Source organism: Enhydra lutris, unplaced genomic scaffold (genome assembly GCF_002288905.1).
Source record: "Enhydra lutris kenyoni isolate GAN:26980312 unplaced genomic scaffold, ASM228890v2 scaffoldscaffold7, whole genome shotgun sequence".
NCBI lineage: Eukaryota > Metazoa > Chordata > Mammalia > Carnivora > Mustelidae > Enhydra > Enhydra lutris.
The window spans coordinates 4,797,743-4,814,252 of NW_019154091.1; the positions used below are offsets into that span (position 1 = coordinate 4,797,743).

Here is a 16,510-nt window from a genome sequence, read left to right on the forward strand (position 1 = left end):
AAGACTAAGTAATTTCTCTAGGGTCACATCATTAGGTAGTTTGTGTAGCTAGGACTCAGATTCAAATCTTCTAAATTCAAGTTTTTATAAAATAATACTGGCTCTTAAGAAGAATATAAAAGTGAGATTTTATTCTTATTTTCTCTAAAATCATATCATTAGAAAATTTAGGATTCCTTGGAACTTTCTAAATATTTCTACAACATGTTCTTAGTTCTTTCATCATGATTTCATATATTTATCTATTAAGTCCAATGTTTCATATGTGGGGGAGAAAGAATAATTTTCCCATTCCCTTCTAGGTTCTTGGCTGAGGAACCCCCACTCCTCCCATAATAAAAAGGTAGATTAATGGGAGAAAAACAAGAAGTTTAGTAATATGTATATCTTTTGTGTACACATGGGAGATACCCAGAAAAACTGTGTTAACTCTCACATTAAAAGCCATTTCCTGCTAAACATAAAATAGATGTTTGTTGAGGGGAACTAGTTATGGGAGGTTATTAGGGAAAGCACAGTAAACAAGTTATGGGGTTGTTACTCAGATTTAAGTTTCTGCCTTCTCCCTTGATAAGAGTTTGTAGAGATTTAGGGGCACCTGGGTGGCTCAGTGGGTTAAGCCTCTGCCTTCAGCTCAGGTCATGATCTCTGGATCCTGGGATCGAGCCCCACATCAGGCTCTTTGCTCGGCGGAGAGCCTGCTTCCCTCTCTCTCTCTGCCTGCCTCTCTGCCTACTTGTGATCTCTCTCTGTCAAATAAATAAATAAAATTAAAAAAAAAAAAAGAGTTTCTAGAGATTTAGAGTCCATTATCATTTTCTGGTACAAAGAGGGAGACTCCTTACAAATGGAGTTTTCTTTATAGATTTAAATGTTTCTTACAAAAAAGTAACTTCTATTTCATTTTCAGAGGTTTAACAACATCTAATCTTTCTTAGAAGTAATCAGCTGAAAATAATCCTCATGTCAAGGAGGGTATATTTTGGAGTGGCATATTCTCTCCTTTACAAGTTTAGATCACACTCTGGGCATTCATTATGTTTTACGATTTATTGTAATGTTTGTATCATGTTTATTTTGTGTGTTTATGGGGAGGTAGCTATTAGAGTTCTAACTTCTATTCAGACTTCCTCCAATTTTTCTTGTTACTTTACGTTTAAAGTCTGGCTTCATGAAATATTTAAATTTAGCTCTTTGTGTTACATTCGTTCTAAGTACCAGTGATTTCTTACATATGAGAAAGAACTTTAGAATTTTTTGCAACTGTATGTGTATATACACACACATGCACGCGTACATATATATGTATTTGTATATCTGTCTGGGATTTCATTTAGTGAGGTAATAGAATTTGCTTCATAAATGCTTCCATTTTTAAAGGATTTTAAAATGTTTTTGATTGGTTGATACAAAATTCAATATAATGTGTGCCATAAATTAATGTCTTCTTGATGTTGAGTATTGTAGTTCAGAATTTTTACTTTGAAAACTTGGTGGGGGATTGAGTACAAAGTGCACATAGGTAGGGTATATTGAGTATGAATTGATACTGGATCAGTGGTGGAACTTGTCTAATGAATGAATTTCCTTGAAAATTTTTCTTAAGGTTTGAACAGAGAGGCGAAGAAGTTCAGAAGTATGAATAGCACATATTCAAAATATGTTGTGTGTCATGGCTGAAAATTTATTAAACTCCCCACCCCCTTTTCTACTGTGCTGTCTGCTTTCTATTTTATATGCCTCTTCAATTCCTTATTCCAACTTTCTATAGGAATGATGTATAAATTACCTAAATGTCTCTTAGTAGTATGATCTCTGTGTGTGTGTATGTGTGTGTATGTATAAAGAGTTTGATTATCCTCCGCTTTTCCTTCATGCTAAATCTCAGGTATGCGCTATTTGAGAGAACCTCCTTTAAAAAAAATAGGAAGAGAAATAAAAAAAAAATGTTTTACTTATTTCATTCAGTTATGGAATTAGGTAAGTTTTGCCCAGATGAGTTCCATTAAGTGCTTTCATTGTTTATTCAGTGTTCTGTGAGTATGTATTGTGGTGGTAATTTTCCAGGTAAGTAAAATAGCCAAATATTAAGTAGGCTAACTCTTAGACCAAATTTTGTATTTCTTACTCTAAATTTCAGATTTAAGTTTCTGCCTTCTCCCTTGATAAGAGTTTGTAGAGATTTAGGGGCACCTGGGTGGCTCAGTGGGTTAAGCCTCTGCCTTCAGCTCAGGTCATGATCTCTGGATCCTGGGATCGAGCCCCACATCGGGGGGGCATCCAGTATACTTTCATCCAGTATACTTTCATAAGCATCCAGTATACTTTCATAATTATCTGTTCAATGAAATCTGTGTGTTTAGTATATTTTCTTTTCTGTTCTTTTTTTTTTTTTTTTCCCTTCCAGGGATATAGTTCTCAAACTACTTCAGTATGAGGCATCAACAAATGTAGCAGACAACAAAGGTTATTTTCCCATTCACCTGGCTGCCTGGAAAGGAGATGTAGAAATTGTGAAGATTCTTATTCATCATGGACCCTCACATTCCAGAGTCAATGAACAGGTGCACTTATCATATATTTGCTCTTGCTATAGTTTTGCGAGGTTTGCAAAGGCAAGGCCACATTGAAGAATTTATTATTTCTGTCATTACCCTGCCAAAGACTTTTTCACAGCTAAATTTCCTAAAGGAGAAATAGAAACATTCTTTGGCACTTCTATTAGTTACATAGGTAGTAAGTTGGGCATTTATAAAGATACTTGTTAACAAGAGAATACTACATAAAGGAAGTAACTGATACTTTTGCCTAACTTATATAAGCATCCATCTTATAGTTTTTGAATATTTGAAGATAGAACAGAATTCACATTTGTAATATGAATTAGAGCTTCTCTTAATAAAATTTTAAAGCAATGGTAGTGGATTCATTTGTACAATGTTTTCCATTTACTTAACACTTCTACAGTAAATATAGTTTTGTGAATCAGAATTCAAAATACAGTATATGCAATTGGTAGTCACATATTAAGTTAAAAATTTCCTGTTTGTGTGCCCAGAGTATGTTGAGTAAAACACAGCAGCAATATACTGACAGATAAAGTAAAAATATTTTCAGGTGCATAATATCCATATTACACATAGCTGACATATTAAAAAAGGAATGCCATTCTCATCATTCTAAATAAATAAGACCACAGATTTCTGAAAGTAAAATACAGGCCCCTAATACAGTATGGTAACAAACATCTTGAGCTCTGCATGCCCCCTACTGTTTCCATTTTGTAAAACTATATTTGAAAACCAGCATGTAGTCCAACAATTGAATTATAACCATGGCATTAAGCTGCAGGTTGGCAGTTGTCCAATATCAATGTAAGTGGTTACTCTAGGGCAAGAACATCTGATGAAGTGCAATTAGCATACTGTTCAAATGAATATAGACTTTGCCTGCCTTTTCAGACTTTGACTGAAATTCAGACTGAAGGATAAAAAGTAACACTGGCACTAGCTATAAACATAAAAGGGAAGAAAAATACATTTCTTCCCCTGGAAAAATGCAGTTGTAGAAATAAAGTTCCTGTAAGTAGGAAAAATGTTGTATTAATTGAAAGTGTCTTATTAATAATTATCACAAAATTTGTATGTTTATAGGTTATAAAATGAAGTGTATTTTTATACAAATACATTCATAAATTCAATCTTTAAAAAATGACAGATATGCCTGTCTTTATCAGCATATCATGCTAAAGGGAAATTTATGGGAATGCTGTTTTGTTTTTCAGAAAAATCAAAAGTTAAAAGATCGTTTGTGAGATGAGCCATCTGGTGGTTATTCTTAAAACTGTCTGAATGCCCCAAAGTGAACCTGAAATAATAAGATGGAAAAACAATCCAAGGTTAAACAAGGGGATGTTAGTTTTTACAAGCAAAATACTTCCTAAATGACATGAAGATAAGAAAAAACACTTAGAATTCATTTGTATTTGGAAGTTGCTTTGTCTTGTGGTTTCTACTGGAAGTAAATTGAAAATGTCTTGAGATTTTTAATACCATGCTTTCAGTATTTGTTTATTGTATATGTGGTACACCTTGAGTGCTGACATATTTGTGTCATCTAGTGCCATTTCTCCTAAGTTTCTGATGTGGGAATTTTATTTTTGTAAAAGTAACTTTTCATTTAAGCTTTTTTTCTCCCCTCTGAATGGGGTAGAAATGTACTAGTTACTTATAAACCTTTATGTATTTAAGCAACAGAGGGGAGAAATGAAAATAATAGTTAAGATATATTGAAACATGGTGCTTGACATAGCCAAGCGCCATGCTAAGCACTTTTACCTATAATATGTTATTTAATTAATTCTCAACAACCCTTGAAGTGATATTATCCCCTCCCATTTTATAGATGAGAAATTAGGCTCAGTAGGGCTAAGTAACTCATCTAAGGTCACACATTACTAAGTAACTAAAGCTCAGACTTGGACTCTAATTCCAAAGCCCTCCACAATAGCATATTGGTATTGTCATCATAAATCCTGTCACTTATGGATTGTTTTCTATATGCCAGGCAGTGTGCAAAGTACTTCATCTATTATCTTAGAAAGCTGATGAAGTAGGGATTAATTATTTTTCCTGTTTTATATGTGGGAAGCTACCTTAAAGAGATTAAATAAGTTGCTCATGATATCACATCTACTAAGAAATGTACTCAGTATTTGAATCCAGGTTTTTCTAATGCAAAGCTCAAGCTCTTAACCAATCTTACTCCATGTTTTGATAGTAAAACTATGTGTAATTGTCAGGGCTTAGTTCTGATTTCTGAAAGCCATCTTTGGTTTCTAACACAGCTTTCTTTCAAAATAATTCTGTCTTATATTTTAATATTCAAAGTTTACAAAGCATTTCCTTCATGCTATTTCTTTTTAAAAATATTTTATTTATTTGACAGAGAGAGAGAGATCACAAGTAGGCATAGAGGCAGGCAAAGAGAGAGGGAGAAACAGGCTCCCTGCTGAGCAGAGAGCCCGATGCAGGGCTCAATCCCAGGACCCTGAGATTGTGACCTGAGCCAAAGGCAGAGGCTTAACCCACTGAGCCACCTAGGTGTCCCCATGCTATTTCTTTTTGATTTATAAGTTATCCTCTATGGTTTGTAGGGAGGGTAATATTCACATTTTGCAGATAAGATAAGAGAGATCAAGTGGTTTACTCTTGCTAATAAGTGTGTGTCAGCACTTCAAAATAGGTCACCATTCTATACTGCCCTAGAATTAGTGGTCAATTTAGCACAATGTAATTTTGAAAGTAAAGTTGACCTTGCACTGATTGTGGTTTTTATAATTCCTACATCCTTCCTCTCTATGTCAACTGATTTATTATTTCCTTTCTTTGGTGTATATATATATTTGCATTTTATGCTTCTCTCTATATTCATCTCCTCCCCCTTTACCTTTTCTTCCCCCCCCCCTTTTTTTTTTAAACATTAGGGCAAAAACAAGAGTAGCCCTATCTCATAAGTATATTCCCTTACCATTTACCAAAACTCAAACCTAACAAATGTTAGTTTCCATTAGTTTTGCTTTGAAGCAAGATCTTTTGGTAAATAGCTTTTGTCCACCAGTTTTGTTATGCTCCCCATTGTCTAGAAATAGAATTGTCCTAATTTTTTGGAGAGCACCCATTTGGTAAAAAAAGAGGTAATTCAGAATTGCTCAAGAATGTTCTTTGTAGACATACTCGCAATTATTAATCAATGCTTCTTCACAGTCTGTATTTCAAATGAGATTCTTTAAGGTCACTTGTTAAAGGTACCACAGTTGTCATTTTTCTGATGTGACAGTGTAAGTATGTGTTGATTGTGGATAAACTCTGAGTATTTTCTCCTAAGTCTGGCATGATTGAAATAATTTTTCTTGAGATCTGAACAATCTAATTGGTGTTAATAGAGAAAGTTTCAATTTTACACTTATAATTTCCTATGCTAAGGCCTATGCAAATGTAGAAATGTGTTTGAGGAATTGTTTTGTAATTGGTTCTTCTTTTTCTCAAAGAGATGCTGTATTTTGAAAGTTGAATTTTTTTCCAACCATAGGAAAATTTGATTTGGTCAGAAGGCATATTTCTATATCATATTTTTATGGTATAGGATAATAGATTGATTTTCTTATCAGGCTTATAATATGTAGATAAGAAAAATCAAGGAATGTAGACCTGTGTAGACTTGTATGTAGTCAGTCTCTATGAGGAAGTAAACTATAGCAACACATTCTAACTAAAAACAAGAACGACTCCTTCCAAAATGATGGAAAAACAGTGCCTTCAGCTGGATTCCTCATCTATCAGATCTTAATTTCTTGTTGATTGTCTCCAGTGGGTAGGTACTTTTTATGGGTTTGTCCTTTAATACTTTGATTTGGAAGATAAAGTAATAAGAAGCATTTCATAGTGCTCATTAAAAAAAAATTTTTTTTTTGCCACTCCTCTCTAAGTTTTTAAATCCTCCCTCTGCTCTTGACTGTCTCCTCTCAACTTATCTGCATTCTTCAGCCAGAGCAAGTCTGAATTACTTTTGGGGACATTAAGATTTGCTTGGGTTTGAACCCTACTTGTCCTTTTATGTGGTCAGAGCAGCTAAGTAGCTAGTTCTGTTACAACTCAGTTGGTGTTCTTTTGGGCAAAATCTAGAAATTCTGCTTTCAGAACACTAATTTCCTTTTCTTCTCTGGCAATGTAGCAATACTTGGCAGGCATTGTGGTGTAGGGGAAATAACAATATATATAGTTTTTAGACATTCAGCAAATGACAGTAGTAATAGTAGTAATAGTTGTTATCATGGAAGATGGTATTAAGAGCAGTGACTTTAGTGGGGTGCCTGGGTGGCTCAGTCAGTTAAGTGTCTGCCTTCAGCTTAGGTCATGATACCGAACTTCCAGACTTCAGGATAGAGCCCTGCGTTGGGCTCCCTGCTTAGGTGAGAGTCTGCTTCTCCCTTTCCCCCTGCCCTTCCCCCTGCTCCTTTATTCTCTTGCAGACTCTCTCTCTCAAATAAATAAATAACATCTTAAAAAAAAGAAGAGCAGTGACTTTGGGTTTAGGCTACCTACGTTCAGATCCTGGCCCCTAGACTAAACGGCTGTTTAGTTTTTTGTTTGAAGGCTAGTTATTTAACTACTCAGTGCCTCAGTTCCTCATCTGTAAAGTAGCAATAATGATAACAATAGTATCTATCTCAGAGTAAAGATTAGAGCACACAAAAATGGACTGTACCTGTGCCTGGTACATAGTGTTAGCTCTGATGATGGCAGCCTCTTTCTCTTCAGAACCCTTATTCAGGATCATTGCATTTTTGTTGCTAAAATTTCTTGTTTACATTTCTCCTGACTGATCCTTCTACTTCCTGACATAGTTATACGCAGTCTACCTATACGACCTGCCCAAATAGACTGAAGGGTCCATCTGCCTTGTGACGGGGTTTAGTTTTCTCTGTTTTAACATTAAAAAAATTTTTAACTCCAGTATAGTTAACATACAGTGTTATATTTGTTTCAGGTGTACAATATAGTAATTCAGCAACTCCATATATTACTCAGGGTTAATCAAGATAAGTGTACTCTTATTCCCCATCACCTACTTCACCCAGCCCCCCACCCAGTCCCCTCTGGGAACTGTCTGTGTTCTCTATAGTTAAGAGTCTGTTTCTTGGTTTGTCTTCTTCTTTGTTCATTTGTTTTGTTTCTTAAATTCCACATATGTGTGAAATCATATGGTGTTTATCTTTCTCTATCTTATTTCACTTAGCATTATACTCTCTAGATCCATCCAAGTAGTTTTTATCTTGCTAAATTTTAAGAAAATCTTGATTTTCAACTGAAACCCTTATTAGGTGCATATGTAACACTGTGATACTCCTTGTAACTTGTCTGGCAGTGGGTTTAAGTCTGCCTCTTAATCCATAATTATATTTCAAAAAGATGTGATTTAATCTTAGGGCCAGTATGTCTTCATTCTCTTTGCGGAAGAAGCAATAATTTGTGCTTAGATGGAAAATGAAATGAAACTTAATTTGGAAAATCTTTCTGTGAACCTTTCATTATCAAGAATTTACCATCTCAACTGTCTTTTGGAAAGCCAGTCTGTTCAAAGTGGGTTATAATTGTTATTAATCTCTCTCATTAACAAATGTCATCAAGGCATGATGCACAGTTCAGATAACACTGACCATCTGGGCCCAGCAGGGCCACTGACTAAGATGCCTAAATCATTTATCAGTCCCGGAAATTGGAATATATGATGCAGGAGAAAATTTGATTTTTCCTATTGAAATGATTAAAAAATGTGATATTTTGGTATAATAAATGATAGATGCTTTAACAAATATTCTATTAGACATACTTATTAAAATAAATAAATCTTAAACTTACATTTTCAAAGTATCTCTGGTTTTAAATTACTGCTTAGATTTTGATAATTAATTTCTGAAAACTTGAATCTTATGTTTTATCTTAATAGAACAATGAAAATGAAACTGCCCTGCACTGTGCAGCTCAATACGGACACTCAGAAGTAGTTGCTGTTCTCCTCGAAGAGCTCACCGACCCTACTATCAGGAACAGTAAGCTAGAAACACCTTTGGATCTGGCCGCTCTCTATGGACGACTTAGGGTGGTCAAAATGATCATCAGTGCACACCCTAACTTAATGAGCTGCAACACTAGAAAGCACACGCCACTCCACCTCGCTGCTCGCAATGGTCACAAAGCAGTCGTCCAGGTGCTATTGGAAGCAGGGATGGATGTGAGCTGTCAAGTGAGTCTTCTTTTAGCTATGTTTTAAAAGTGGTGATTCTCTTGCTTTGCTTTGAGATACAGATGATATAACTTATATGTAGAAATCTTTCCATTTTTTAATTAAGTTGTCCACAAATATTTTTATAATTGTTAAATTTAAGACCCTGTGCCGTATACTGTTGGGAAATATGAAGAGATAATAATTCATAATTTCTAACCTTATTCTAATTTTAGGGCTTTATGTATGAAAAATTATCACCAGGAGGCTGTTGTGTGTGATATCATTAATAATTGTTCACTCAGTGTTGGACTCACTGCCTGATATACACTAGGAATCCAGTCAAAGTTAAATGAATGAAAGAATTAATCAAAATTCAGTTTAATACTTTTGAGTATGTACTTTGTGTTTAATATGTTGACACATTTAGAATCCATTTTTATTAGCCCTCCTGTGGGATTGAGAGCTACTAAGTTCCAGTTAAGAGATATGGAATCAGATTCAAAGTTAAGAAAGTTGCCTAAGGATGTATAGTTGATAAATCTAGAATATGCATTTGTACTTATTAATTAAAATCTGGGCCTCTTTACACAATAGTGTACTGTCTATACATGAGTAATGAAGGAAAAATCACTGCCTAAGGGCAATCAGGAGGAATTTTATTGGAGAGGTGTGATTTGAGTTGAACTTTGAAGGATGGATAACATTTGCAAAAGTTTCTCCACAAGGAAAGGGCAACCTACTTCTTTATTTTTAAGGGCAACTTACTTTTATTAACTGTTTCTAGTTAACTCTAATGCCAAGGTTAACTCTTTTTTTTTTTTTTTAATGACCTTTTCCTTTTATTACTGTTTTTTGTCTCCCAAGTCAGTGGCAGCATTCTTATCTTCCAGAGACCCTTTTGGTTCCTGTCAGGTTGTGTCCTTCTCCCTTGTGTATTAGAAGCTATTGCTATCTAACAAAATGTCCTGAAACTTAATGGCTTAACACAGTAACTACTTATTTAGCTCATAATTCTGTGGTTGGTGATTTAGTCTGAGCCTCACTGGGTAGTTCTGTCTTGGCTGGGTTCTCTCTCTCTCATGTGTCTGGGGTCAATTATAAGCCAGTTGAGTGCCTCTGTTGTAGAGATTGACTGTATGTTGCTGGGATAATGGGTGAGGTTGTCATGTGTCTTTCATGATCCAGTAGGCCACCCTGGACTTGTTCACATGACAGCGGTATGGTTCTGTGTGCTCGCATGTGTGCACATAAGAGATGGAGGGAAGGAGGAAGGGAACAGGATTATACAAAGTCTCTTGAGGTCTAGGCTGGGAGCAAGCATCCTGTCTTTTCTGCAGTGTTTGATTAGCCAAGAGGTCACAAAGGCAGCCTAAATTCAGGGTTAGGTAAACAGATTTTACCTCTTAATTAGAAGAGGGTGTGAATTGTTGTTTTTGTTTGTTTGTTTGTTTTAAAGATTTTATTTATTTAACAGAGAGAGAAATCACAAGTAGGCAGAGAGGCAGGCAGAGAGGGGGGAAGCAGGCTCCCCACTGAGCAGAGAGCCCAATATGTGGCTTGATCCCAGGACCCTGAGATCATGACCTGGGCTGAAGGCAGAGGCCTAACTCACTGAGCCACCCAGATGCTCCGAGGGTGTGAATTGTTAAAGGGGTGTAAATACCCAGAGGGAACATTCCAACTGTTGTTAGTGCTCAAAATTGTGGGTTTACTTTTCCTAGGAATTGTTTAGAGGTTGAATTTTGTTTCTCTTTTGTTTTCCACTGAAATTTTAAAAATCTTTGGCCTTCTCATCCTACATTTCAGGCTGGCACCCTAAAACAGACATTTCATTGGAGCTTTGTCTATATTATTTAGCTATTTGGTATTTATAAAATCTTTTCTTAGTTTTTTATTTATTCTACTTTGGCAGCCTTGAAAATAAACAAAAGAATTTTTTCTAGTCCTCATGTTAAAAAAAACCCAACTTTCCCCTCTAAAATAAGATAGATGCATGTTTACTATTGTAACTGACTCACAAAGTTACTGTCAAAGTGTGTTTAATGATAAGCTAGATGTTTATTGTCTTGTCTGAATGTTGAATTTCTGCAATCTAGATTTACTGCTTTCATAACATTTCTGGAATATTTTTAAAATATTTTATTTATTCATTTGAGAGAGAGAGTACACAAGCCATGGGAGAGGGATGAGCAGACTCCCCACGGAGCAGAGCACCTGATGCAGGCTTGATCCGAGGCCTCCAGGATCATAACCTGAACCAAAGGCAGACTGTTAACCATCTGAGCCACTCAGGTGCCCCAGATACTTCTGGAATATTTCTAAACTTGATGGCACAGATTAGTTCATAACCAAGGACTTCACTATGATTGAGATCAGTAACTCATTTCATGTCCATGGCCAAGATCTTTTAATATTTTGTGCTGATGACTTTGCAAAAAGAGAAAGAGTCTAGCTTTAATTTATATATGTATATGTTACATCTTTTTTATATAAAATACTACTCACTACATTTCATGTTTTTGAAGAATTAAAGGTAAGTAAGATCTCTGCCCAAAATTTAGTGGAGGATACAAAAACTTGGAAGAATTACTCCTGTATATGACATACTAAGATAAATAGTAGGGCAAAGTGCTAGGGAGATACCAGTGAATAAAACATAGATTGTATGAGGGAGGAATTGAAGAGACATAGAGTGATATTTGAAGAAGAGCTTGAAGATTTTTAGGACTTTGAATTTAGGTATAACTTAGCTTGCAGATGTGCATTATTTGGCTAGAGGAGTATTTTAAAATATTGAATTTGAATGCTTTTAAATGGGGTATAGAACTTCCAAGGTCCCAAATTCTCTTTCTGCCATCTTCTGTCATTGCAAGATTCATTCCTTTAGATTTTCTACTTTGCCCTAATAGCATTTGGGTTTGTTACTCATATATCAGATGAAAGGGGCAAAATATGATCAGACCACTCTGAACACTTAATGAGAAACATCAAGGATGGTACCTGAGCAGGGTGGGCAATGTTTTGTTATTTATGTTCCCTCTATGATTTCATCCTGAAGGTTTCTAAGAGGTAGAACTGACAACATACTCTAAAATATATCTCAATGAATTGAATCTTCTAGTATTTAGATAGCCTTAGTTGATGTTTTGCTTTTGTTATTATTGCTTTATTTATAGAACACGTTTTTTGTTTGTTTCATTGCCTTTTTTGGGTCAGTGTTTAATTTTATTACACCATTCAAATGAACTGTCTCAAAGTTTGCCTATCAGATTCACTACAAAGTTGTTGGGTTTGTTTGTTTGTTTTGAGATGGGGAGAGAGGGAGGGGAGGGACAGAGAGGGGAGAAGAGAGAGAATCTCAAGCAGGCTCCATGTGGAGCCTAATGCGGGGCTTCATCTCACTACTCTCAGGTCACGACTTGAGCCAAAATCAAGAGTCAGACTTTTAACCAGCTGTCACCCTGGTGCCCCCCCCTCTTGCAAATTTTTTTTAGTATTATATTTAAAGTAGAAATTTGTTGATATTCTTGCTGGGTGAGAGTGAAGAGAACCAGGACTAACCTTAAATTGTTTCAGTGGCTTTAATATTTATTTAATTGTTTTAGTTAACCAGTTGTAAATTAGCAGTACTAAAAATAATCCTATTTGGTAAATTACAGCGATACACATTTAGACTAATTACATTCAAATCATTATAAATAATTATTTAAAATTTAGAGATGACTTTAGAAGATTATCTCTTTTTTTGGTAATTGCAAATGTTTTAAAATGTGTAATTTATGTTTGTGTTTTCTGTATAAGTTTTGGTTTCTTCTTCATTTCTCTGAGCAGTTTTGAATTATAACACATATTTTAACTAGTGAGAAAAGCAATTTAATTCCCGATTAGGTGATTTCATATTATATTATTGTATAAACCCTTTAGTTTTAAAGGATTTCTTAATAAAGAGAATCCATCATATTAAGATATTAAGAAAATGAGTTTTGAGGGGAGGAGTCAAGATGGCGAAGTAGCAGGCTGAGACTACATCAGGTAGCAAGAGATCAGCTAGATAGTTTATCAATCCATTGCAAACATCTACAAATCCAACAGGAGATGGAAGAGAAGAATAGCAACAATTCTAGAAACAGAAAATCGACCACTTTCTGAAAGGTAGGACCGGCGGAGAAATGAATCCAAAGCGACCGGAAGATAGACCACGGGGTGGGGTGGGGGGCTCCCGGCAAGTGGCGGAATAACGGAGCACAAAGTCAGGACTTTTAAAAGTCTGCTCCATTGAGGGACATCACTCCAGAGGCTAAACTGGGGGGAAGCCAATGCGGGGTCAGCATGGCCCCAGGTCCCGCGGGGTCACAGAAGGATCGGGGGTGTCTGAGTGTCGCAGAGCTCACAGGTATTAGAGTGGGGAAGCTGGCTACAGAGACAGAGTCAAGAAGTGAGCTCTCAGCTTGGGGTTACCTTGAATTGGTCGCAGGCTGGGTGAGTGTGGAGCGCAGCCAGAGGCCAGGGACACAGGAGTGATTGAGCTCTAGTCTCTTGGGCACACTGAGGAGTGGGGCCCTGAGCTCTCAGCTCCTCCGGGCCAGAGATTGGGAGGCCACCATTTTCATTCCGTCCTCCGGAACTCTACGGAAAGCGTTCAGGGAACAAAAGCTCCCGAAAGCGAACCGGAGTGAATTACTTAGCCCAGCCCCTGGTAAGGGTGATGCAATTCTGCCTGGGGCAAAGACACTTGAGAATCACTATAACAGGCCCCTCCCCCAGAAGATCAACGAGAAATCCAGCCAAGACAAAGTTCATGTACCAAGGAGAACAGCAGAATCCCAGAGAAGGAGAAAGCAAAGCATGGAATTCATGGCTTTCTCCCCATGATTCCTTAGTCTTGTAGTTAATTTAATTTTTTTAATTTAATTTTTTTTCTTCTTCTAAATTTTTTTTAACTTTTACCCTTTCCTCTTTTAACGTTTTATAACCAGTTTATCTTAACAATACCTTTCATAAAAAAATTATAATAATCTTTTTTGAACCTTCATTATTATAGTCATATTGTATCCTTCATTGTATCTAACTTTATTTTTTGTATACACATAGGGTTTTTTCTTCTAAAAAATTTTGGGTACAACTTCTTGTAATAGATCAAAATATGCCCTAAATCTAGCTCCAGGCTTGTTCTAGTCTCCAGCCTGAGCAAAATCTCTCCATTTTCTTTTTCTTTATTCTACTAACCAACTTACTTTATCAACTCCTTTTTTAGAAATTAAAAAAATTTCTTTTTCTTCATCTTTATAGGCATATTCCATCCCTTCATTGTGTTTACCCTTATATGTTTTTCATTCTTTAAAATTTTGGCAGGTAGGTTCTTCTAAGAGACCAAAATACTCCCAAAATAAAGTGGGTGACCCTGTTCTAGTCACCAGTCTAATATATATATTTTTTTCTTTTTTATATTTTCTTAAATTTGTTTTCTTTTTTTTTTTTTAATTTTTTTTTTTCTGAACTTTTTATCCCCTTTCTCCCCCCCACCCATGATTTGGGGTCTCTTCTGATTTGGCTAAAGCGCATTTTCCTGGGGTCTTTGCCACCCTTTTAGTATAATATTTCCTCCTTCATATATTCTTATCTGGACAAAATGACAAGGCGGAAAAACTCAACACAAAAAAAAGAACAAGAGGCAATACCAAAGGCAAGGGACCTAATCAATATAGACAGTGGTAATATGTCAGATCTAGAGTTCAGAATGACGATTCTCAGGGTTCTAGCCGGGCTAGAAAAAGGCAAGGAAGACATTAGAGAAACCCTCTCTGGAGAGATAAAAGCCCTTTCTGGAGAAATAAAAGAACTAAAATCTAACCAAGTTGAAATCAAAAAAGCTATTAATGATGTGCAATCAAAAATGTAGGCTCTTACTGCTAGGATAAATGAGGCAGAAGAAAGAATTAGTGATATAGAAGACTAAATGACAGAGAATAAAGAAGCTAAGCAAACGAGAGAGAAACATCTAGTGGACCATGAGGGGAGAATTCGGGAGATAAGTGATACCATAAGGTGAAACAATGTTAGAATAATTGGGATTCCAGAAGAATAAGAGAGAGGGGAGCAGAAGGTGTATTGGAGAGAATTATTGGAGAGAATTTCTCTAATATGGCAAAAGGAACAAGCATCAAAATCCAGGAGGTGCAGAGAACCCCCCTCAAAATGAGTAAGAATAGGTCCACACCGCGTCACCTAATAATAAAATTTACAAGTCTTAGCGACAAAGAGACAATCCTGAAAGCAGCCCGGGAAAAGAAGTCTGTAACATACAATGGTAAAAATATTAGATTGGCAGCAGACTTATCCACAGAGACCTGGCAGGCCAGAAAGAACTGACATGATATATTCAGAGCACTAAACGAGAAAAACATGCAGCCAAGAATACTATATCCAGCTAGGCTATCATTGAAAATAGAAGGAGAGATTAAAAGCTTCCAGGACAAACAAAAACTGAAAGAATTTGCAAACACCAAATCAGCTCTACAGGAAATATTGAATGAGGTCCTCTAAGCAAAGAGAGAGCCAAAAAGTAGTAGATCAGAAAGGAACAGAGACAATATACAGTATCAGTCACCTTACAGGTAATACAATGGCACTAAATTCATATCTCTCAGTAGTTAACCCTGAATGTTAATGGGCTAAACGCCCCAATCGAAAGACACAGGGTATCAATGGATAAAAAAACAAAACCTATCAATATGCTGCCTATAAGAAACTCATTTTAGACCCAAAGACACCTCCAGATTTAAAGTGAGGGGGTGGAAAACAATTTACCATGCTAATGGACATCAGAAGAAAGCTGGGGTGGCAATCCTTATATCAGATCAATTAGACTAAGTCAAAGACTATAACAAGAGATGAGGAAGGACACTATATAATACTCAAAGGATCTGTCCAACAGAATATCTAACAATTTTAAATATCTATCCCCCTAACATGGGAGCAGACAACTATATAAACCAATTAATAACAAAATCAAAGAAATACATCGGCAATAATACAATAATAGTAGGGGACTTTAACACTCCCCTCACTGAAATGGTCAGATCATTCAAGCAAAAGATCAACAAGGAAATAAAGCCCTTAAATGACACACTGGACCAGATGGACATCACAGATATATTCAAAACATTTCATCCCGAAGCAACAGAATACACATTCTTCTCTAGTGCACATGGAACATTCTCCAGAATAGAACACATCCTGGGTCACAAATCAGGTCTCAACCGGTATCAAAAGATTGGGATCATTCCCTGCATATTTTCAGATCACAATGCTCTGAAGCTAGAACTCAATCACAAGAGGAATCTTGGAAAGAACCCAAATACATGGAGACTAAACAGCATCCTTCTAAAGAATGAATGGGTCAACCAAGAAATTAAGGAAGAATTGAAAAACTTCATGGAAACAAATGATAATGAAAACACAACTGCTCAAAATCTGTGGGACACAGCAAAGGCAGTCCTGAGAGGAAAATATATAGCGGTACAAGCCTTTCTCAAGAAACAAGAAAGGTCTCTAGTACACAACCTAACCCTACACCTAAAGGAGCTAGAGAAAGAACAAGAAGGAAACCCTAAACCCAGCAGGAGAAGAGAAATCACAAAGATCAGAGCAGAAATCAATGAAATAGAAACAAACAAACAAAAAAAAGCAATAGAACAGATCAATGAAACTAGGAGCTGGTTCT

General features: G+C 36.1%; 1 protein-coding gene across 5 annotated transcripts in view; it reads left to right on the top strand.

Moving 5' to 3' along the window:
• Positions 1-16,510, top strand: part of LOC111141988 (ankyrin repeat and sterile alpha motif domain containing 1B) — a 1,155,119-nt gene that overhangs the window by 147,558 nt on the left and 991,051 nt on the right. For all 5 annotated transcript variants that reach the window (XM_022494890.1, XM_022494891.1, XM_022494892.1 and 2 more), the window contains exons 3-4: positions 2,408-2,564; positions 8,509-8,805. In XM_022494890.1, the coding sequence (XP_022350598.1) occupies positions 2,408-2,564; positions 8,509-8,805 (454 nt within the window). The remainder of the gene's footprint in view (positions 1-2,407; positions 2,565-8,508; positions 8,806-16,510) is intronic.